The sequence below is a fragment of the Bombina bombina genome, chromosome 2, assembly GCF_027579735.1.
Source record: "Bombina bombina isolate aBomBom1 chromosome 2, aBomBom1.pri, whole genome shotgun sequence".
Lineage (NCBI taxonomy): Eukaryota > Metazoa > Chordata > Amphibia > Anura > Bombinatoridae > Bombina > Bombina bombina.
Window position 1 is genome coordinate 269629480 of NC_069500.1, and position 25423 is coordinate 269654902.

Consider the following 25423-nt stretch of genomic DNA (forward strand, 5'->3'; position numbering starts at 1 on the left):
TGAGCAAAGTGCCTGGCTACCGGCAGGTCAGAGGTCCCTTTTTCCAGGGCGGTCCTAATGGCGGACCTATAGTTCGCAATCCTGGTCCGTAGATCGTCCACGGTCTTCCCAACATAAAACAGGCCACATACACAGTGCAAAAGATAGACTATATACTGGGAATTGCATGTCACTCTGTGTTTTATAATGAACCTTCTATTGGAGTAGGGGTGTCCAAAAGTATTGCCAGTCAGGAGGCCCCCACGGGTTGTGTAGCTCAGACAGCGAAAGCACCCTGGTTTGGCTTTAAGCCAAGTCTCCTTACTGTAGCATTTTCTGGGGTTGGATTGTATTAATTTGTCCCTTAGAGGTAAATCTTTATCTGTATTTATCAATGCCCAATTCTGTCTCAGGCTATCCACCAGAACATGTTTGTCAATGTCAAAGGTAGTATGGAAAGTCAATCTGTTGTCATCACTTTCCCCATTTCTTGGTTGTAATATACTCTGTTGGCTGTCCCGCAATATGTCTTGCTTAATTTCATGCAAGTGTCTATTGTTATAACCCCTTGGTAGGAATCTTTATTCCATCAAATTCAGTTGTTGTACCATAAGGGATTGATCTGAGTTGTTCCTGACGGTGCGTTTGAATTGAGAAATTGGTAATGCTTATTTTAATGCCGGGGGATGACAGCTCTGTGCATGGAGAAGATAATTTTTATCTGTTTCTTTAGTAAAGAGAGTCATCTGTAAGCATCCATCCTTCTTAAAGATCTTCAGATTGTGGAAATCAACAGTATCCTTACCGTACACCATTTTAAATTTCAATGAAGAGTGCGCTTCATTGAGCAGGTTGAACCAATGCCGGAGCTCTTCCTCGGTACCCTGCCAAAGCAGTAACAGGTCATCTATATATCTCTTAAACGCTGTTACTCATTTGTCTGAGTAAAGAGTAGTGCCCACCGTCTCAAACTCGGCCATGAAAAGATTGGCATAGGTGGGTGCCACATTCAAGCCCATGGCCGTACCGGCTATTTGCAACAAATACTCTCTCAAATCAAAAGCAATTAATTTCCAGACAATCTTTGAGTAGTTCTTTGATCGTGTCAACAGGTGGACCCACATATGGGTATCATGCAAGTTGTCTGATGATGGCCTCTATTCCTTCGGCATGAGGTATGACTGTATACAGGCTGGTTACATCTAATGTAACCAGCACAGTCTCGTCAGTGATCACTGATATCTGTTTAAAGGTATTAATCATGGATCCAGAATCCAACAGAAATGTATCCATATTCCTCACCAGTGGTTGGAGCAGGAGGTCTAGGAAAGTAGCAATAGGTTGGAGGATAGACCCTATAACCGACACTATAGGTCTACCCGTTGGTGCTTGAACACTCTTATGTATTTTTGGTAGTACAGGTAGCCCTCAGTTTACGCCAGGGTTAGGGTCCCGAAGGAATGGTTGTAAATCAAAACCCAGTTTACGCCAGGGTTAGGTTCCAGAAGGAATGGTTGTAAATCAAAACCCAGTTTATAATGTAAGCCAATGGGAAGTGAGGGAGTTAGGTTCCAGGCCCCTCTCAAAATTGACATAAGTAACACCTAATACATTATTTTTAAAGCTTTGAAATGAAGACTTTAAATGGTAAACAGCATTATAAACCTAAAAATATACTGTAGATTGTATCATCATCAAACTAAGTTTAATAAACAAAAACATTTGCTAAACCACACTTAATAAAATTATCACACAAACACAGACTTTATCATCATCAATCTAAGTTTAATGAACAAAAACAAAATAATCACACAACAGACTGTATCATCATCAAACTAAGTTTAATGTAGAAAAACGTTTTTTTACTTGCATTTTTCTGCAGCTAAGGGAAGTGGCTGCTAGATCTTGTTCCTTTAAAAACGGCTCCATTGCTCAGGTCTGGTTATACACTGATTAATTTCAGCCTGCCTGTGTTTAATAACACAACAGACTGTATCATCAGCAAACTAAGTTTAATGTAGAAAAACGTTTTTTTTTACTTGCATTTTTCTGCAGCTAAGGGAAGTGGCTGCTAGATCTTGTTCCTTTAAAAAACGGATCCATTGCTCAGGTCTGGTTATACACTGATTAGCCTGCCTGTGTTTAATCACACAACAGACTGTATCATCATCAAACTAAGTTTAATGAACAAAAACGTTTTTTTACTTGCCTTTTTCTGCAAACAGTTCTCTGCATTGAGTCTGCAGCTAAGGGAAGTGGCTGCTAGATCTTGTTCCTCTGAAAGCTGATCCATTGATCATGTCTGTCTTGCTTTTCATTGCATGTGTTTGCTGCAACACAAGCGGACAGCTCCACCTACTGGCTATTTTAATGTATGCATGTGCTAATGCTTTCAATAGCAGTCAATGCTTTTCAATAGCAAAAAAAAGGGCGTTATTCTGAAATGGTGCAAATTGAACCGTCGTAAACCGAGGGCCACCTGTATATATATATATATATATATATATATATATATATATATATGACTGCTATTCTGGGAAATTCAACAGTTATGTATGCTTTGGTGTCTTTATCCAAGCAGTCCATGTCATACATATGTTGCAACATGACGTCTAGCTTCTTTTTGAAGACCATAGTAGGGTCACCCCTAAGTCTTCTGTATGTATCCTTGTCATCTGTCGCATCATTTCGGTACGATACTGTATGTAATTCTGAACCACTATTGCTCCACCCTTGTCGGCCTCTCTCAGTATAATAGAGGTATCCTCCTGAAGATTTCTTAGGGCTATCCTTTCTCCATTAGTAAGATTATGTCTAAAAGGACCTCTTTTTTCTTGAAGTTTAGTCGAGTCCTGTAAGACTTATCGTGAAAACGTCTTAATAGTGGGATTGTAGCTAATAGGGTCAAATGTGCTTTTTTTCTTTAGTGTCTTCTCTGGTTTATCTTCACAGTTCTGGAAGTATTCTTTTAATCTCAATGTCCTGGTAAATTTCTGTACGTCAACGAAGAGATCAAATTTGTTGCATTTGGTCATAGGTATAAATGACAACCCTTTGTTAAGGACACTCATTTCATCTGTAGAAAGCACATGTTGACTGAGATTTACCACTAAGTTCTCATTGTGCGTCCCCTTCTCGGGGGTCTGGGTGGCCTGTTTGAACCCCCCCCCCCCTTCTGGTATGGTTCCTCATCCATCCTCGATTTTTACCTTGTTGTCATGCCTCTTGGATTTTCTTCTTGCGATGGTGGAGAAGACATGTTAGGGGCATCTGAGTCAGAACTATTCCCTGAACTGTCCACTGTACCCATAGGTCTGCGTCTATTTTATCGCTGTCCACGGTCTGTTGTTGCAGTATTGGATCCTTTCCATTGGGCTCAATAGCCAACGGTATACACTTTTACTCTTGTAACCGTTGGTCACATCATCTAGTTTGCGATTTATGAATGCAATCAATTCGCTTTCATATTTGTCTAGATCTTCTTTTAGTTTACTGATCCAATTCTGCTCCTGATCCAGTTCTAGTTTCTTTAAATTTATCTCTTCGAACTTAATGATTTTCACACTGTTAATTTCCAACAGTCTGGAGACTTCTTCCACAACCAACAGTACTAGATCCAAACTGCACTTTTTCAATATATTACACCATTTTTTACCAAAGTCCGGAGTGTTCCTCCCTATGGTAGGAACATTTCTGATCCTGAACCTCCTAGGAATACATTTCTTCCAATGATATTCCGATAAATAAGATCCATGGAGGGTCAGGTCAATTTTCTTTCTTTTCAGTTTTGCAAATTTCTCAAAAATGTGTGACGTGGGTTCTGCCAAAAACCTCTGTGGAATGGCCGTGAATCTTATATGTGCTGCATCTTCCTCAGTGAAGAAGAGTTCTTCAGCACCCCTGATTGCTAATATTTCTGCTGTTTCCACTCCTTCCGCCATATCGTGAGTGTATAATTACACTCCAAGTTAAAAAAATAAGCTAATATGTGCTGGGTGCTAGCACAAGATAATATATTAATCAGTGGTGGTGCAGCACTCTCAGAAACAAACATGTAGATATACTTCTGCCCGGGGTGCACTTTAAGAGTAATACAGATAATCTAAAATGAGAGAGAGAGAGAGGGAGAGAGAGAGAGAGAGAGAGAGAGAGAGAGAGAGAGAGCATACAGTCATATACTTGCATGCTCCAACAATATACCTCTTATACTTCTTATAATCTAACCTAGAAAATGCTATGAACAGTGGTTTTCAATAGATTTGCTATTTAGGTTTAGGATCATGTCTAAGGCATGGAGCACTGCTGATATATACTCACAAACAAGTCATTAAGATGTCAATGTCTATAATTAAGTCAAAAATCATTATTTCCACTGTTTTAATTTTTTTTAATCTATAGACCACCTCAGTAGATTAATTCTTTTCCAGATGAAAACAAATCAGCATATTTATTTTTCTTTGTTTGTTTTACAAAATTCACATTATTATTATTATTATTTTTCTCTCATATTCTACAATACATATTTCTACTGGAATGGTTGAGCAGGTGTTGGAGATTACTTAGTGGTTTTTACAAGCCTTGAAGGAGCAATAAACCTTTTTTCTTTCTTTTTTAAACAACTATACAATTTCTTTCTGTTATGAAATTTGCTTCATTCTTTTGGTATCCTTTGTTGAAGGAGCAGCAATGCACTACTGGTAGCTATAAAAAGAGCCATATATGTGCAGTCACCAATCATCAGCTAGTTCCCTGAAGTAAATTGCTGCTACTACCTATATATGCTTTTCAACAAAGGATGCTAAGAGAAACAAGCAAATTAGATGAACTAAGTAAATTGAAAGTTGTTTAAAATTGTACACTTTGGGGTAGATTTATCAAGCAGCGGATGCTTCAATCTACCCCCATAGTTTCAAGTTCCTCAGATACGATCAAATGATTGACACCTCCTGCTAGTGGACGATTGGTCGGGAATGTGCAGGGGGCAGCATTGCACAAGCATTTCACGAGAAATGGTTGTGCAATGAAAAATGCAGACAGAGTATGCTGTCAGGATTTAATGATGTGCGGCTGACATGATCCGCTATAGCGAATCATGTCCGCCCGCACAATGATAAATCGGCCCCCTAGAATCATGAAGAAAATGTTTTGAATTTACTGTCCTTTGACTTTTGTTTTGAATTTACTGTCCTTTGACTGTTTCCTTTTATAGCCTGGCTTGGAGCTACTGTTTTTTATCACTGATATGTTACCACCTGAATACTCATTGCTCAATTTTTTATTTTTTTTTGAATAAACAGTTTTATTGTCAAATAAAATTCGTACAATACAAAAGTAAAAAAATGAATTGCAACAAACCGTTTAACATTTTCTTTTACATTTTACAGTTATGTAGTGAAATGCGTCTAACAATAGGTATCTAGGAAAGTTCTGTTGCCACAGTTGTCAGGAGCCTTAGGACCTATATCAATCTCCTAATAAAGCATAAACACCTCTTGGTTCGCGTTTGCTAGTTATGAAATTTATTTGCTATATATGTGTCCCACATGATCTTCATTAACCCGTATGACACCTCTGTCCTCGATTTAATGTATGCATATTCCTCTAATTGTAAGATGTGTTGGAAAGTATGGATCCAATCAGCAACTGTGGGGATGTATTTTTGTTTCCAGTGCCTTGCAAGCAATGTCTTCATGCCATTACTTGCCATAAAAATTAGTTTTTTCACTTGTGTTTGTGTTTTTCTTGGAATAATATTAAATAGCCAGATGCGAGGATCTGGTGGAATCGTGATCCCCACCATTTCTGAAGTCTCCCTTGCCACTTTTTCCCACACTTCCTTTATCATATTACAATCCCACCAGATGTGTGCCATGTTCCCCCTGCCATTTTCACACCTCCAGCATGTATCACTTGTCGTCCTATAGAGTTTATGTATCCTAGCCGGTGTGTAGTACCATCTTTGGATTATCTTTAAATTTAGTTCAATTAGTCGGCTGGAGGAGGAGACCTTGGTTACATTCGTGAAAATCTCTGAGACCTCTCTTGGTGTCATGTCTAGGTTCAGTTCTGTATTCCACCTGTCTATGTAGTACGGGGTGTAGCCATGAGGTGGGATTTGTAGTAGTGCATGAGAAGTAGCTAATGTCTTTTTATGTGGGGTGTCTGTTCTACATAGTGATTCAAATGCCGTCATGGGCCTCACTAAATTCCTTCGATCAGGGTGTTTTGTTATATATGATTGGCATTGGCGTAGTAGTAACCAATTTTTTGAGAGGTCAATTCCCTCTGTTGCTAACTCTTCTAGGTTATACAATTTATGCTCCTTACCTAGCTGATATGCCGCTAAGGTTCTTCTCTTGTTGGATAGGATTTTGCTGGGGAAATTCAGCCCCGGTATAAAGTCTGTGTTATTTGTAAGGGGTGTTAGCGGGGAGGTTCTTGAGGATATATTCGGGTATGAAATTAGAATATGGTTCCAGACCCGGAATGTCTCTGCTATGATTGAGTTAGGATGATGTTCTAAAGAGGTCTGTTTTGGCGGTAGCCAGCAAAGAGACCCCAGGTGTGTCTTGTTTGCAATATCATGTTCCAGTGCCACCCAAGCCTTAGTTGTGAAGTTCGTGTACCAATCAATAATCCTTTGCAGGAATATTCCCGTACGGTACTTTTCCAAGTCAGGAACCCCTAATCCACCTCTTTTAGTTGGCATGCACATTAGTTGCTTATTGATCCTTGCTGGCCTATTTTCCCATACATATGCTAATAGTTTGGATTGTAATGAATTGGTGAAGTTCTTGGGTGTGGGGATTGGCAGGGTTTGGAAGATATATAATAACCTTGGAAGGACATTCATTTTTAGGATTGTGATTCTCCCTAACCAGGATACATTCTTTGATCTCCAAGCTGAGAGATCTGCTATGATCTGTTGTTGGAGTCATGGTTTAGCAAAAGCATCTCTGACTTAGTTTTATTGATGAGAAAATTGGATACTTTTTGGAAATTGTCTAGTTCATCACAAAGGGAGGGTATAGAGGTTGCGGGGTTGGTAAGGAAAAATAAAATATCATCAGCATATAATAAAATCTTGTGGGTAGAACCCGCTATGTCTAGTCCCTGGATTGAGGGATTGTCTCTAACTGCCAAGGCCAGGGCTTCCACTATGCAGGCAAATAGCAATGGGGATAGGGGACAACCTTGGCGTGTCCCATTTGATATACTGAATGGGTTAGACAAGTGGCCATTGACTCTAACCCTAGCTGACGGGGAATGGTAAAGGGCGAAAATCCTTGATATGGTAGTTTTTCCCAGATGGAATTTTTGTAATGTGGCCCTGAGGAATGTCCAACAGACGCGGTCGAACGCTTTTTCCGCGTCTGTTGAGACCAGGGCCAGGGGCAATTTCTGTTTCTGGGTGTGTTCTAGGAGATGTATTGCTCTAACTGTGTTATCCTTGGCCTCTCTGTTTTGTATGAAACCTACTTGATCATTCTTAATAAGCTGGGGCAATACCTGATTTAGACGGTTGGCTAGAATTTTTGCATATATTTTGAGGTCCGAGTTCAATAATGAAATGGGCCTGAAATTCTCCACCCTGTCTGGAGGTTTGCCTGGTTTAGGCAAGACCACTATATGGGCTTCCAGGTTAGTGTCTAGGAATGGGTTCTCCTCACTGATGCTGTTAAACAAGTCTGATAGTTGTGGTATTAAAATGTCCTTGTATTGTTTGTAGTAGCTGTTTGAGTAACCGTCTGGTCCTGGGGCTTTCCCCGTAGGGAGGTCTTTTATTACTGTCTTGATTTCCTCATAAGAGAAAGGACTGTCCAGTGAGTCTATCTGTTCCTGGCTCAGTGTGGGGAACTTTAGTTTCTCTAGGTATTCCTGTGTCAGTGAGCTATTTTTCAATTGTGTTGGATTTTCCCCAGTTTTACTAATATTGTATAGTTGTTCATAATATGTTCTGAATGCCTCAGCTATTTGGGTAGTCGTGTATACATCTTTCCCCTTGATGTCTTTTGTCTGTAAAATATATGTTTTATTAATTTTCCTTTTAAGTTTTCTGGCGGATAGTGAGCTGCTCTTGTTGTTACCTTCAAAATATGTTTGCCTCAATTTTATTGCGTGTTGCTTACACTCCTTATCTATAATGGTTTGTATCGTGGCTCTACAATTCTCTATTGCTTTCAGTAATGTATGATCATTAGTGTTATATTTGTGTTGTTTTTCTAGCTCTGAAAGCCTAGTGAGAGTATTGTGTAGATAAATTCTTTCTTCCTTTATTTTGTGAGCTTTCATGCTTATTAATTCGCCTCTAACCACTGATTTGTGAGCTTCCCACAGGAGCCTGGTATCTGATGTGGAGGCTTGATTCAGTGTAAAGTATTCAGTTAATGTTTTTTCTATTTTGAATGTGTAGACTGGGTCCCTAATTAAATTGTCATCTATTCTCCATGTGTGTGAGACTTTATTCATCAGGGGCCAGTATATAGTGCAGCCTACCATCGAGTGGTCCGACCATGTTCTGGGGTAAATGGTGAGCTCCTTTACCCTAGCTAAGCTGGCTACGTCTAGCATGATGTAGTCAATGCGAGAGTATCGGGCATGAGGGTGTGAATAAAAAGTGTAATTTCTTACGTCTGGATACTTCACTCTCCATGCATCGTGAACTGTGAGGTCCTTTAGGCATTGTCGTGTTATGTTAATTATTTTGTTGGGGACAGATGAAGTGTGGTTGGAATTGTCCATATAGGGGTCGAGTGTAAGGTTGAAGTCCCCTCCAAGAATTAGGGTACCTTTGGACACTTCTAATAGTAAGTTGGTTAAATGTTTAAAGTATGTATCTTGTCTAGTGTTGGGGGCATACGTGCATACCATGGTCACCATTGTATTAAATAGCTTGCCTATGACAATCAAGTATCTCCCTTCCCTGTCCCTATGCACCTTGATCTGCTGAAAGGGTATATTTCTTTTGATTAGGATTCCCACCCCATTTGTTTTGGTAGAATTGGATGCATAAAATGTTTCACCATATTTAAATTTAAATGACTTAGGTTCCCTGCCCTTTACAAAATGTGTTTCCTGTAGAAATACTATATCCCCCCTTTTCTCTTTTATGTCTTTTAGCACTACGCTTCTTTTGTGTGGGCTATTGAGGCCTTTCGCATTTGCCGTTAGGATGTTAAGACTATTTTGCGTGTTTTCAGTCATCTAACTCTTTAAGAAGGCTAAATATATCCTTGTTTGACACTTGGAATTTATCTTGTTCCCTAATTGTGTAGTGTTTCCATTCAAGGCAATCATGTCGCCCATGCATTTGCTCCTGACCTGTGGCACCTTTAAAACAGTAGCTAAAGACTTTTAAGGCAATAAAACAAAGAACTGCATTCACTTCATATAATATAAACATTTCAAACAATTCAAACATTACAATCTGAGCACAATCTATCTCGTGCTATAAATCCCAGCTAGGGGGGATTGCTGGTTGACTCCTCTTGCCAATATAAACATTTCTATGGGGAGGGGGGGGGAAGAGAGGGGGATGAAAATCTTATCCATTTAAAACTTTTCTAACATTTCTAGGGGTCTCTTCAGAGTCCGTAGTCTCATGACAGAACCAAATTTAATTTAACTCTTTATACATGCTTTAGTAACGATTTGATAAACCATTTACCAGATCTGGCTATCAGAACTGGGTACCTTACAAACTTAACCTGAATGTTAATTTTTCTCTTTTGTTGAGCAATGTCCATATGACTTGCTTCACTTAACATTTTAATGTCCTATGTGACTTTTCTCTAAGTTCAATATAGAGTTATCTCACCCACAGATTCATTGTCCTGTTAATCATCCTGGATCGCTGCTGGACGATGTTGAGGGCTTTGGTCTTTTCTCCTTCCTTTTCTTCGTTATAACCGTTGACCAGGTCGGCTTTTGGTTCATCTGTTTGCTGAAAGATGCTGCAGCAGTTGGCAATCTTGGCCTTTCTTCAGCTGTGGTTGGTGGACTAAAAGAGATGTCCAGTAGTTTAGATAGGTCCTCTAGGTCTTTAGGTGATCTATATGACACCGATCTTCCTTCATGTTGCACATGTAGGCAGAAGGGATATCCCCATTTATATCTCACATTCTTTTCCTGTAGTATTTTAGTTATAAAGCGGACCTCTTTTCTTTTCTGCACTGTTATGGGGCTAAGGTCCAGAAATATTTGTAGGTGGTGATCTAAATATGTTATTTGTCTCAGTTGTCGTGCCTGAAGCCATATCTTCTCCTTATCTGTGTACCTCAAAAACCTTAGAATGATATCTCGTGGAGGTGCATTCGGTGGTGGAGGGGGCCGTAGGGCTCTGTGTGCCCTGTCCAGCTCCATGTCAGGAGCCTGTTGGTCATTCTGTAAGTGCTTAAACAGCCCTTGTAGGTATTCCGGTATTTCTGCTGGGGTAATGGATTCCGGTGCTCCCCTTACTCTCAGGTTGTTTCTACGTCCCCTGTTGTCAAGGTCTTCTAGTTTGTCATCCATAGCTTCCATATAGGCTTCTTGCTCTTTTGCGTGAGTTGTTAGTGAATCCACTATTTTATCTGTGGAATCTTAGGCTTCTTCTATGGACTCTATCCTGTTTCCTATCTCCTTTATGTCATGTTTCATGGAAGACAATTCAGATTGTATTAAGTCTTTTAGACCGTCAAAGTCAGCCTTGGTAGGCAGCTTAGCAATGTCCATTTTTAGCTGGTCTGCATATTCTTTTGATATCGCCACCGACATGGAACTAGGCTGCATCTCCATTGTAGTTTTGTCTGCTTCCCTATGGGACTGTTCTTGAGGTTGAAAAAAGTTGCTAACAGGTACTGGTGAGAGTGTTTGATTTTTTAATACTTTGCTCGGTTTGTTCTGCTTATTGAGCCTTTTTGGGGCCATCCCCGGTGGTCTATTTCTGATTAGTGATGCTTATTTATGGGTAGGAAGATAGGTTCGCCACATCTTATGTTTTATAGTCCTTATGTGAGGGAAGTAAATGTTATGGGGGATTTGAAAGTGCCGGTGTTATCATGTGCCACGTGGGTCGTCATATAATCTGCAGCGTTAAGATTTTTAAGCACCTTTTTCCCCTTGCTTATTGTTTTGAGCAAATGTTATTCATACCTGTTGCTTATATTTGGTCTCCAGAGCTCTTAAAAGTGTGAACCATGCGACTCCTCATCTCTCTGAGAAACTTGCAAATTTGCGCCCCTCCGGTTTTACAGGCTGTCAGGGCTTGGGCCTACACAGCGTTATCACTTTGCATTACGCCTCCCGGTATTAACATCGGAGTTTTTCTTACTTCTGCCTATCCCCCAGGTGCAGATAGGTGATATACCATAAAGTGATTCTTTATTACAGAGTCCGACTCTTCTTTTTTGGCTAAGATTCGTCTAACCTGCTCAGAGCTTCAGTCTTTTGCGGCCATTTCCAGCTTGGCCTCACTCCGCCCCCCCCACTCATTGCTCAATTTTATTCCCCCCCCGATTTATTATTAGGGATATAGAGGAGTTGCATTTGGCTTTTAGAACCCCTAGGTTACCATTGTTGTTCCCTGTATAGTAATTCTAGGAGCATCAAATAATAATCAATCTCATGAAAGGCCGGTATTTGGGCTGAAAATTATTTTCGGTGCGATTAAATTTTATTATATGAGTTTAGCTGTCTGTGTGCAATAAACGATTTTTAGAAACAGAAAAGTCCTATATGCATTTCTTTGAATTAGCCTGGTGAAGAACTGACAAAACATGACAGAATACATACAGAGCTATACAAATGTATTACAAGCTCATGGAATAATGTATTGATGCCTTATTGATAGTAAAAACATAATTTATGTAAGAACTTACCTGATAAATTAATATCTTTCATATTGGCAAGAGTCCATGAGCTAGTGACGTATGGGATATACAATCCTACCAGGAGGGGCAAAGTTTCCCAAACCTCAAAATGCCTTTAAATACACCCCTTACCACACCCACAATTCAGTTTAACGAATAGCCAAGTAGTGGGGTGATAAAATAAGGAGTAAAAAAAGCATACAAAAAGAGGAACGGGAAAAAAAATTGTGCTTTTATACAAAAAACATAACCACCATAAAAAGGGTGGGCCTCATGGACTCTTGCCAATATGAAAGAAATGAATTTATCAGGTAAGTTCTTACATAAATTATGTTTTCTTTCATGTAATTGGCAAGAGTCCATGAGCTAGTGACGTATGGGATAGAAATACCCAAGATGTGGGAGATCACACAAGAGTCACTAGAAAGGGAGGGATAAAATAAAAAACAGCTGTTTCCATTGAAAAAAATAAATTTCACATAAATTTCAAGAAAAAACTTAAATCATAAGCAGAAGAATAAAACTGAAACAGCTGCCGAAGAACTTTTCTACCGAAGACTGCTTCAGAAGAAGCAAATACATCAAAATGGTAAAATTTAGTAAATGTATGCAAAGAAAACCAAGTTGCTGCTTTGCATATCTGATTAACTGAAACTTCATTCTTAAAAGTTAGAAAGCAAAAGGGGATTGAAATCTCCAGGGATTGTACACATAGATAGCACTCAAATTCCCAGATAGGTGGAATAATCAACTAGGTTACAAGATGGTGGATGTATAGGATAAATTAAAACATAACTTTTATTGGACTTTAAAAATAATGGAAAAACAATACAATTAAAAACTCAGGAATGTATCAACTTAAATCGAAGTTACAGGTAGACTACCAATAAACGGATTTCTGATAAATAAACACTTTCAATTTCAAAATTATGAATTAGTCTCATAATGTAGGTGGACTTGGGCTCCGGGAGCGGCGGTTTGGGGGTTAAACACTTTTTCTTTCATGTAATTAACAAGAGTCCATGAGCTAGTGACGTATGGGATATACATTCCTACCAGGAGGGGCAAAGTTTCCCAAACCTTAAAATGCCTATAAATACACCCCTCACCACACCCACAAATCAGTTTTACAAACTTTGCCTCCAAGGGAGGTGGTGAAGTAAGTTTGTGCTAGATTCTACGTTGATATGCGCTCCGCAGCAAGTTGGAGCCCGGTTTTCCTCTCAGCGTGCAGTGAATGTCAGAGGGATGTGAGGAGAGTATTGCCTATTGAATGCAGTGATCTCCTTCTACGGGGTCTATTTCATAAGGTTCTCTGTTATCGGTCGTAGAGATTCATCTCTTACCTCCCTTTTCAGATCGACGATATACTCTTATATTTACCATTTCCTCTACTGATTCTCGTTTCAGTACTGGTTTGGCTTTCTACAAACATGTAGATGAGTGTCCTGGGGTAAGTAAGTCTTATTTTCTGTGACACTCTAAGCTATGGTTGGGCACTTTATTTATAAAGTTCTAAATATATGTATTCAAACATTTATTTGCCTTGACTCAGAATGTTCAACTTTCCTTATTTCCAGACAGTCAGTTTCATATTTGGGATTATGCTTTAATTATCATATTTTTTCTTACCTCAAAAATTTGACTTTTTCCCTGTGGGCTGTTAGGCTCGCGGGGGCTGAAAATGCTTCATTTTATTGCGTCATTTTTGGCGCGGACTTTTTTGGCGCAAAAATTCATTTCCGTTTCCGGCGTCATACGTGTCGCCGGAAGTTGCGTCATTTTTTGACGTTATTTTGCGCCAAAAATGTCGGCGTTCCGGATGTTGCGTCATTTTTGGCGCAAAAAGCATTTAGGCGCCAAATAATGTGGGCGTCTTTTTTGGCGCCAAAAAATATGGGCGTCGCTTTTGTCTCCACATTATTTCAGTCTCATTTTTCATTTGCTTCTGGTTGCTAGAAGCTTGATGTTTGGCATTTTTTTCCCATTCCTGAAACTGTCTTATAAGGAATTTGATCTATTTTGCTTTATATGTTGTTTTTTCTCTTACATATTGCAAGATGTCTCACGTTGCATCTGAGCCAGAAGATACTACAGGAAAACCTCTGCCTGCTGGATCTACCAAAGCTAAGTGTATCTGCTGTAAACTTTTGGTAGCTATTCCTCCAGCTGTTGTTTGTATTAAATGTCATGACAAACTTGTTAATGCAGATAATATTTCCTTTAGTGATGTACCATTGCCTGTTGCAGTTCCCTCAACATCTAAGGTGCAGAATGTTCCTGATAACATAAGAGATTTTGTTTCTGAATCCATAAAGAAGGCTTTGTCTGTTATTTCTCCTTCTAGTAAACGTAAAAAGTCTTTTAAATCTTCTCTTTCTACAGATGAATTTTTAAATGAACACCATCATTCTGATTCTTTGGACTCTTCTGGTTCAGAGGATTCTGTCTCAGAGATTGATGCTGATAAATCTTCATATTTATTTAAGATGGAATTTATTCGCTCTTTACTTAAAGAAGTACTAATTGCTTTAGAAATAGAGGATTCTAGTCCTCTTGATACTAATTCTATACGTTTAGATAAGGTTTTTAAAGCTCCTGCGGTTATTCCAGAAGTCTTTCCTGTTCCTAATGCTATTTCTGCAGTAATTGCTAAGGAATGGGATAGATTGGGTAATTCATTTACTCCTTCTAAACGTTTTAAGCAATTATATCCTGTTCCGCCTGACAGGTTAGAATTTTGGGACAAAATCCCTAAAGTTGATGGGGCTATTTCTACCCTTGCTAAACGTACTACCATTCCTACATCAGATGGTACCTCGTTTAAGGATCCTTTAGATAGAAAAATTGAATCTTTTCTAAGAAAAGCTTATCTATGTTCAGGTAATCTTCTTAGACCTGCTATATCATTGGCTGATGTTGCTGCAGCTTCAACTTTTTGGTTGGAAACTCTAGCGCAACAAGTAACAAATCGTGATTCTCATGATATTATTATTCTTCTCCAGCATGCTAATAATTTCATCTGTGATGCCATTTTTGATATTATTAGAGTTGATGTTAGATTTATGTCTCTGGCTATCTTAGCCAGAAGAGCTTTATGGCTTAAGACTTGGAATGCTGATATGGCTTCTAAATCAACTCTACTTTCCATTTCTTTCCAGGGAAACAAATTATTTGGTTCTCAGTTGGATTCTATTATCTCAACTGTTACTGGTGGGAAAGGAACTTTTTTACCACAGGATAAAAAGTCTAAAGGTAAAAACAGGGCTAACAATCGTTTTCGATCCTTTCGTTTCAACAAAGAACAAAAGCCTGATCCTTCGTCCTCAGGAGCAGTTTCAGTTTGGAAACCATCTCCAGTCTGGAATAAATCCAAGCCTGCTAGAAAGGCAAAGCCTGCTTCTAAGTTCACATGAAGGTACGGCCCTCATTCCAGTTCCGCTGGTAGGGGGCAGGTTACGTTTTTTCAAAGAAATTTGGATCAATTCTGTTCACAATCTTTGGATTCAGAACATTGTTTCAGAAGGGTACAGAATTGGTTTCAAGATGAGACCTCCTGCAAAGAGATTTTTTCTTTCCCATGTCCCAGTAAATCCAGTGAAAGCTCAAGCATTTCTGAATTGTGTTTCAGATCTAGAGTTGGCTGGAGTAATTATGCCAGTTCCAGTTCCGGAACAGGGGATGGGGTTTTATTCAAATCTCTTCATTGTACCAAAGAAGGAGAATTCCTTCAGACCAGTTCTGGATCTAAAATTATTGAATCGCTATGTAAGGATACCAACGTTCAAGATGGTAACTGTAAGGACTATATTGCCTTTTGTTCAGCAAGGGAATTATATGTCCACAATAGATTTACAGGATGCATATCTGCATATTCCGATTCATCCAGATCATTATCAGTTCCTGAGATTCTCTTTTCTAGACAAGCATTACCAATTTGTGGCTCTACCGTTTGGCCTTGCTACAGCTCCAAGAATTTTCACAAAGATTCTCGGTGCCCTTCTGTCTGTAATCAGAGAACAGGGTATTGTGGTATTTCCTTATTTGGACGATATCTTGGTACTTGCTCCGTCTTTACATTTAGCAGAGTCTCATACGAATCGACTTGTGTTGTTTCTTCAAGATCATGGTTGGAGGATCAATTTACCAAAAAGTTCTTTGATTCCTCAAACAAGGGTAACCTTTCTGGGTTTCCAGATAGATTGTGTCCATGACTCTGTCTTTAACAGACAAGAGACGTCTAAAATTGATTACAGCTTGTCGAAACCTTCAGTCACAATCATTCCCTTCGGTAGCCTTATGCATGGAAATTCTAGGTCTTATGACTGCTGCATCGGACGCGATCCCCTTTGCTCGTTTTCACATGCGACCTCTTCAGCTCTGTATGCTGAACCAATGGTGCAGGGATTACACGAAGATATCTCAATTAATATCTTTAAAACCGATTGTTCGACACTCTCTAACGTGGTGGACAGATCACCATCGTTTAATTCAGGGGGCTTCTTTTGTTCTTCCGACCTGGACTGTAATTTCAACAGATGCAAGTCTCACAGGTTGGGGAGCTGTGTGGGGATCTCTGACGGCACAGGGAATTTGGGAATCTCAGGAGGTGAGATTACCGATCAATATTTTGGAACTCCGTGCAATTTTCAGAGCTCTTCAGTTTTGGCCTCTTCTGAAGAGAGAATCGTTCATTTGTTTTCAGACAGACAATGTCACAACTGTGGCATACATCAATCATCAAGGAGGGACTCACAGTCCTCTGGCTATGAAAGAAGTATCTCGAATTTTGGTTTGGGCGGAATCCAGCTCCTGTCTAATCTCTGCGGTTCATATCCCAGGTGTAGACAATTGGGAAGCGGATTATCTCAGTCGCCAAACGTTGCATCCGGGCGAATGGTCTCTTCACCCAGAGGTATTTCTTCAGATTGTTCAAATGTGGTGGCTTCCAGAGATAGATCTGATGGCCTCTCATCTAAACAAGAAACTTCCCAGGTATCTGTCCAGATCCCGGGATCCTCAGGCGGAGGCAGTGGATGCATTATCACTTCCTTGGAAGTATCATCCTGCCTATATCTTTCCGCCTCTAGTTCTTCTTCCAAGAGTAATCTCCAAGATTCTGAGGGAATGCTCGTTTGTTCTGCTAATAGCTCCGGCATGGCCTCACAGGTTTTGGTATGCGGATCTTGTCCGGATGGCATCTTGCCAGCCATGGACTCTTCCGTTAAGACCAGACCTTCTGTCACAAGGTCCTTTTTTCCATCCGGATCTGAAATCCTTAAATTTAAAGGTATGGAGATTGAACGCTTGATTCTTGGTCATAGAGGTTTCTCTGACTCCGTGATTAATACTATGTTACAGGCTCGTAAATCTGTATCTCGAGAGATATATTATAGAGTCTGGAAGACTTATATTTCTTGGTGTCTTTCTCATCATTTTTCTTGGCATTCTTTTAGAATACCGAGAATTTTACAATTTCTTCAGGATGGTTTGGATAAGGGTTTGTCCGCAAGTTCTTTGAAAGGACAAATCTCTGCTCTTTCTGTTCTTTTTCACAGAAAGATTGCTATTCTTCCTGATATTCATTGTTTTGTACAAGCTTTGGTTCGTATAAAACCTGTCATTAAGTCAATTTCTCCTCCTTGGAGTTTGAATTTGGTTCTGGGAGCTCTTCAAGCTCCTCCGTTTGAACCTATGCATTCATTGGACATTAAATTACTTTCTTGGAAAGTTTTGTTCCTTTTGGCTATCTCTTCTGCTAGAAGAGTTTCTGAATTATCTGCTCTTTCATGTGAGTCTCCTTTTCTGATTTTTCATCAGGATAAGGCGGTGTTGCGAACTTCTTTTGAATTTTTACCTAAAGTTGTGAATTCCAACAACATTAGTAGAGAAATTGTGGTTCCTTCATTATGTCCTAATCCTAAGAATTCTAAGGAGAAATCATTGCATTCTTTGGATGTTGTTAGAGCTTTGAAATATTATGTTGAAGCTACGAAATCTTTCCGTAAGACTTCTAGTCTATTTGTTATCTTTTCCGGTTCTAGGAAAGGCCAGAAAGCTTCTGCCATTTCTTTGGCATCTTGGTTGAAATCTTTAATTCATCTTGCCTATGTTGAGTCGGGTAAAACTCCGCCTCAAAGAATTACAGCTCATTCTACTAGGTCAGTATCTACTTCCTGGGCGTTTAGGAATGAAGCTTCGGTTGACCAGATCTGCAAAGCAGCAACTTGGTCTTCTTTGCATACTTTTACTAAATTCTACCATTTTGATGTATTTTCTTCTTCTGAAGCAGTTTTTGGTAGAAAAGTTCTTCAGGCAGCGGTTTCAGTTTGAATCTTCTGCTTATGTTTTTTGTTAAACTTTATTTTGGGTGTGGATTATTTTCAGCAGGAATTGGCTGTCTTTATTTTATCCCTCCCTCTCTAGTGACTCTTGTGTGGAAAGATCCACATCTTGGGTAGTCATTATCCCATACGTCACTAGCTCATGGACTCTTGTTAATTACATGAAAGAAAACATAATTTATGTAAGAACTTACCTGATAAATTCATTTCTTTCATATTAACAAGAGTCCATGAGGCCCACCCTTTTTTGTGGTGGTTATGATTTTTTTGTATAAAGCACAATTATTCCAATTCCTTATTTTATATGCTTCGCACTTTTTCTTATCACCCCACTTCTTGGCTATTCGTTAAACTGATTTGTGGGTGTGGTGAGGGGTGTATTTATAGGCATTTTAAGGTTTGGGAAACTTTGCCCCTCCTGGTAGGAATGTATATCCCATACGTCACTAGCTCATGGACTCTTGTTAATATGAAAGAAATGAATTTATCAGGTAAGTTCTTACATAAATTATGTTATTTAGTTGCGGCAGGGTCCGTGAGCTTCGGTTTAGGGGTTAATACATTTATTAGAGTTGCGCTGGGCTCCGGGAGCGGCGGTATAGGGGTAAACAGTATAGTATAGTGTGGGTGTTTAGTGACAGGGTAGCAATAAAGCTGGGAAAAAGCCGAAGGGCAGCGAGATCGATGACTGTTAGTTAACAACAGTCCGCTGCTCATCGCACTGTACTTGGTGCGCGGCTTTTTGACAGCTTTTTTGGTAATTTTGGAGAACGTATTCAGGTCCGCGGCAGCGATGTAAGGCTATCTTAGGCGAGCATATTGGTGCCGTCGAATGCAAGTAAGTTGATGGCTTGATAAATAGATGCCATGTTCTTTTTATGCAGGAGGCAGCTCTCCATGGGACAAAACAGAAATTGAGAAGGAGAAATATTTTACTGTTGAGCTAGGACAATTAAACCTATTTCTGTTAAGCTAAAAAAGACATGCAGTAAATGACCTCATTGCAACATGTTCTGTTTTCATTATTATCTCTAGATCTGTCTCTAGCAAAATTATGTATTTGGGAAAGAAACATCTAAAGGTTAAAATGACAGACCTAATCAAACTATACTGACTGTTACAAAAGAGAAATGGGGCCTGGGAATTATTTTAAATGTGTTAAACAATGTAATGTTGCAGCGTGTAAGGCCTGTAGAATGCTTGGTTTTACTGGTAGATGTACTTGTAGCAGAAACAGCAAGTATGCCACTTATCAGGTCACTAGTTATGCCTCATCTTAAATATTGTGTGCAGTTCTGGAGGCCTTATCTCCAGAATTATATAAATAAATTAGAATCAGTTCAAAGGAGGGCTACTAAAATGGTACATGGTCTAATAAACTAAAACTTACCAGGAAATGCTCAATGCTCTAAATATTTAAAGCTTAGAGTAGAAAAGGGGAATAGGCTATAGAAAAGAAACTTTCAAATATATTAAGGTGCTTAAAAAAAAATCGGCTTTAAGCATTTGGGGTTTTTTATGTCAAAGGAGCAATTCAAGAACAAGGGGTCATAATCTTAGTTTCAAGGGTGGCAGGTGGAAGGGTAATTTGGGGAAGCACTTCTTCACAGAGAGGGAGGTTGATTAATGAAATAAACTTTTAAAAGGGGTTGTAAAGACAAATACTGTGAGGGACATCGGGAATGCCTGGCGATAAGTTGCAGCATAAGGCTATCCTTCAAACTAAATAAACTAGAAAGGGGACAACTGTGCACTACCTTTAATTAAGTGAAGTAGCCAAAGTCTCTCTTTGGTTGCCAGTAACACAAAGAATAGTGCATGAACAGTGTTTCCTCTTTTTGGGCCATATTTGTAATGCATAAAAGCACAGGAGACCTTTAAAATGCAGTTGCCACTCAGGGAACTTTAACCCCTTTGCTACCAAGAATTTCCGAGAAAAAGGTGCCCAAAATACTGGAGAATTTTTATCATTTTCACTATCATTCCATTTAAATAGAGCCTTGTTTTTTTTTCCATTTACCTATCAAAACTATATTTTTATATATATATATATATACACGGCTTGAGAACGCCAGCTGATCAGCAGTACGGCCTGGACGCTGCACCATGTTTTCACAAAACATGTTGTCTTGAAACAGGCTTGATGTCGTGCCGAAACGTAAAAACGTGACATTTTTAACAAAAGTGAAGAATAAAGAATATTTGTTTTAAATCCTGTGAGTGCCCTTCTACGAATGGTGATTTATATGATGGACTTGGCAACATGCTTTGATATATATATATCTGCCAGTACCAAATTTATATATTTTTTAAATTATATTATTTATTTATATTTTTTATTTATTCTGTAGTGAAGGGGTCCCCATGATCGTTATTTAGGGGCACCCATCCCAACCTTTCTTCTGTAATGCAGCACCCCATCTCTCCCTCTCCTTTCAAAATATATTTCTGCAGTGTAGGGCAACTCCCACTTCCTCCCTCCCCCCTCCGCCACTGGGCCGCCTAACCAGCTCCCGCCTTGCCTCCCACACCTCCCACCGGCACCAGCGATGATCATTACAGACAGTGATACAGGCATGTCACTGTCTGTTACCGTGTGAAGAGAGATGCCTGCAGCTCAGAAAGAGCATCTCTCGGCTGTCACTTGACAACCGTGGCTGCAGGAGCTTCCTGAAGCTCTTACATAGATCTACATTATGTGGTACAATGGGCTATGTAGTATATGATGTAGATCTATGTCAGTTAGGCATTAGGGGTTAAAAAACAACTTTACATTTAAGTGTCCACTATTTTTATATAGATTTTCCTGAAACACTGAATTTTCCAGTTGAATACTGGCCACCTGGCAACTTTCTATAGAATGTGTGTATCAAGTATTGCAGTAGGAATTTTATGCTTTCTTTAGATGTTATTTTAAGAGATCTAAAACTACTTAATATATTTTCCCTTTTTTCTTCTTTTATTCATTCAGGTAGACAAGAAAATTGTACGAACAGAAATTGGGGTCCTACTACGTCTTTCACATCCAAATATTGTAAGTTACACCATCTACTGTAATGTTTATTTAACTCAGACTTTTCTAGGGTAATGTTTTATTAGTTCCTACAAATAACTGAAACACTTATATTTCTGACAACATAGCATGTTGAGATATGGGGGCATATTTATGATTGAGCGAGCGGACATGATCCGATATAGCGGATCATGTCTGCTGCACATCGTTAAATGCCGACAGCATATGCCCTCTGCATTTATCATTGCACCAGCAGTTCTTGTGAACTGCTGGAACAATGCCGCCCCCCTGCAGATTCGCAGCCAATCGGCCGCTAGCAGGGCATGTCAATCAACCCGATCATATTCAATTGGGTTGATTTCTGTCCGCCGCCTCAGAGCAGGCAGACAGGTTATGGAGCAGCGGTCTTTAGAAACACGGGGCATCAAGCTCTGTACGGAGCTTGATAAATATGCCCCACGATCTTTTACATAATTGAAAACTTCAAATAATAAATATTTCAGCTGTAAGAAATATAACTTTTTACATTTTATTTTTATTATCTGCACATAAAATTGCATGTATTTCCATTTAATAAAGGGTCAGATTACAAGTGGAGCACTATTTAACACTCCCGCTCGAGCCTTAACTCTGCTATAAATAAGCTTTTTGAGCTAATCGGGCTGCGCTCGTATTATGAGTTGAAAGTAAACTGTTTTCACTCTTGCACTAACCCGTTGAGCGCAAAAAGTTGAACTTAGAATATCGCGTGTGCGTATTCCCCCATAGAAGTCAATGGAGCAAACTTGATTGCATATTCTCATGTGCGATAAACAGACATAGAAGAATATGTTCTATTTATTCATAAATTCATATTTCAACATATATCTATCTGATGGTATTTTGGTACAATATATATCAATACCTATATTTATATACATGAATATATATAGGTATAGATATATACAGATATATATATATATAGGATAGGAATATCTAGTTATAAATATTTAGAACATATTCCCCTATGTGCAGAACATTGGAATGTGAAATATTTACAGTAAATACACAGTATAACTTTATTCTTTATTAAATGCATAAATATGAAAATTGCATAAATATGCTTTTACATGTTTTCCTCTACTTAACTGCAAAGCGCTCCAATGCATATATATATATATATATATATATATATATATGTCTATATATGTGTACATATGTATTTATGTGTTTTTATGTGTATATATGTCTGTAAATAAACAGCAAATAGAAACCTGAGAGGGTATACTGAGGGGGCGCACATATATATGTTGTGGTTAACAATGAAATGTTAGAGTCAGAATTAAACCTTGTATACCAATTCTCGGTATATGATGCAGTTCATAAACACCAGCAGATGACACAATGATCTGCTTTAGAACCCGGTGTGTTGGGTGATCTGTGAAAATGAAGACAAAAGAAGAGGGCGCCTCATAGTGTATTACATACAGATTGGTATGTAAAGGTGCAGATAAAATAAGGCTCACCAGATTTGGTTGCACCGTACTGTGACCGGTGCTTGAGAGCGGGCTAGAACTTTCCAGTGGCTATTACACTGACAGCAGATCCCATCTTTAGACATTTTTATTTGTATCTCTATGTTAAAGCCCTTTGCCTGCCTTTTCTAACAACTGAGACCTCGAGGCTTATTTATTAAAGGTCTTGCGGAGCTGATCCGACAGTGCGGATCAGGTCCACAAGACCTCGCTGAAAGCGGAGAGCAATACGCTCTCCGTATTCAGCATTGCACCAGCAGCTCACAAGAGCTGCTTCTGCAACGCCGCCCCCTGCAGACTCGCGTCCAATCGGCCGCCAGCAGGGAGGTGTCAATCAACCCGATCGTACTCGATTGGGTTGAATTGTGGTGATGTCTGTCTGCCTGCTCAGAGTAGACAGACAGGGTTATGGAGCAGCGGTCTTTAGACCGCTGCTTCATAACTGCTGTTTCTGGCGAGTCTGCAGGCTCGCCAGAAACACAGGGCGTCAAGCTCCATTCGGAGCTTGATAGCTAGGCCACCTCATATCAATGAACCCCTTATAACTTTTTTTGTACAATATTTTTTATAATAATTTTTATTACATGGTGTTATTATGAGTGCAACTGTACTTTGTAATACATTTTGATGTGTTTTTGTGACACTTCTTTGTTTTGCAAAACAGTTAACCAGAACTCTGAGAACGCAGTAATCATTCTAGCGGAATTTACAATTGTGCTTAAGCGATCATGTTTACTTTCTAGTAATACTAGTTACTAGAGGTAAACCAGTGATAAACCTCTTATCGCTCGTGCGTAACTGTTAATGCTCCACTCATAATTTGGCCCAAAGTGTTTTATAAAAAAAAGAAAAGAAATTATAGCAATAATAACACCCACAGAGCCATATGTCATGCCAGCTTGTTTCAGATGTCTATATAGCAGTTTCCCCAGGGAACCACTAATTATGCATTGAATTCATTGCAACCTCAGATTCTGGGAAGTGACATGCATATGAGGTTCACATTGCATAAACTTTAGCCTCCATACTTAGCTCTTGAACATCATGAGATATAGAATATCAGAAAACCCAGCCACAGACAGATGTCCATTATTGATTTACAAGTACAAATAACACTTCAGAGCATTTTTTCTTTAAGAAATTTGGCCAAATGTTATAAATATTTTTATAATTTAGTAATTACATACAGTTAAGCAAACAGTAAAGAGTATGAATGTTCCTTGCCTATCATTAAGTATTTTGCAATGAATGTTACAGTATGATTATGGGAATAGTTTTTATTTATATATTTACTACATTATCATGATAAAATTAAGAGTAAGTGGTAGTGCACTGTGTTTTTATTATGCACTTCTTGATTAAGCAATTACTCTGTAGTTAGTGGTCCTTTACTATATGCTAATATGAAAAAAAACTACTTTAGATCAATGTCGTACCCAGCTGAAGTCACTCAGGATGCTTTAAAAAAAACAATTACACAAATACATAAGGGTGCTACATAGCATATGAAACAGCCAACAGCTAACAATTGACTGTGTAAATACGGTTATTTTTACAAATTACAAACACTTTTAATGCAATTTTCCCTTTGATTTATTTTGAGCACTGTGCAAAGAAAATTTCACTTGTACAATTTTTGTCCAACTGACTAAAATGTGTGCTTTGTTCTTGAGTGTAGACAAACCTGAAAATGTTGTTAAAGATATAGCACACATACACAAACTTAACATAGACATACATACTCTCACACACACTCTCACTCTATCCCACACACACACTCATTCTCTCACACACTTTCTTACATACATACACTTTCACTTTCTCTCTCTCTCACACACACAGACACTCTCTAGCCCTCAGACACACACTCACTCTTTCTCACACACACACTCACTCTCACACATTCTCACGCTCTCGTTTTCTCTCACACACACACCCTCCCACATACACTTTCACAATCTCTCTCTCACACACACAAACACTCTCACATATACAGACAGCCACACACATGTACACACAGTGACACAGACACACACACTGATACACAGGCACATACAAGAAAGTGCAAAAGAAAACACTTTTAAAAGGCATGTGCATTACCTTGGAAATGGGAATAACTCTTTAAGGATATATCTTTGCATACTGGGATATCTGAGTCTCCATGTTAACTAATTTTTTTACATAACTGCATTGTTTAACAGTGCAAAAAAACAGCTGTTTAAAAAAAATACAATAATTACAATAATATACATTGTATAAAAAATTTATATACAGTACATAACCCTCTACACTGTTAACCCCTAGACCACCACAACCCCCTTCGCAAAATACTTCTTAACCTCCTAATAGCTAAGCCCCCCAAGACCCCTAACCTAACACCCCTTAAGTTACAAAAAAGAAAAACACTACCATTACAAAAAAGAAAAAAATACTACCATTACACAAAATTAAAAACCCCCATTACCAAACATAAAAAACAGCAACCAGTAAGACCTATCCTAAAACTAAAGTCTCTTTAAAAAAAAGCCCACCCCTAAAAAAAACCTAAACTAACACTAAGACCTACTCTAAAAATTGGCATTCATCAGGCAGCTCCCTAGTTGAAGCAATTAGCTCTTTTGCATAGAAAAACCCTATCCTAAAACTAAAGTAACCCCCAAAATGCAACGGCACCCCTATATAATGGGGAAACCTTGCATTCAAGCTTCAGTGTGCTGAGGAGAC

At 38.9% G+C, this 25423-nt stretch overlaps 1 protein-coding gene across 1 annotated transcript in view; it reads left to right on the forward strand.

Annotated features, from left to right (window-relative positions):
• CAMK4 (calcium/calmodulin dependent protein kinase IV) overlaps positions 1–25423 on the forward strand; it is a 489303-nt gene that overhangs the window by 298882 nt on the left and 164998 nt on the right. The window contains exon 3 of the mRNA XM_053701539.1: positions 21144–21206. Coding sequence (XP_053557514.1) covers positions 21144–21206 — 63 coding nt within the window. The remainder of the gene's footprint in view (positions 1–21143; positions 21207–25423) is intronic.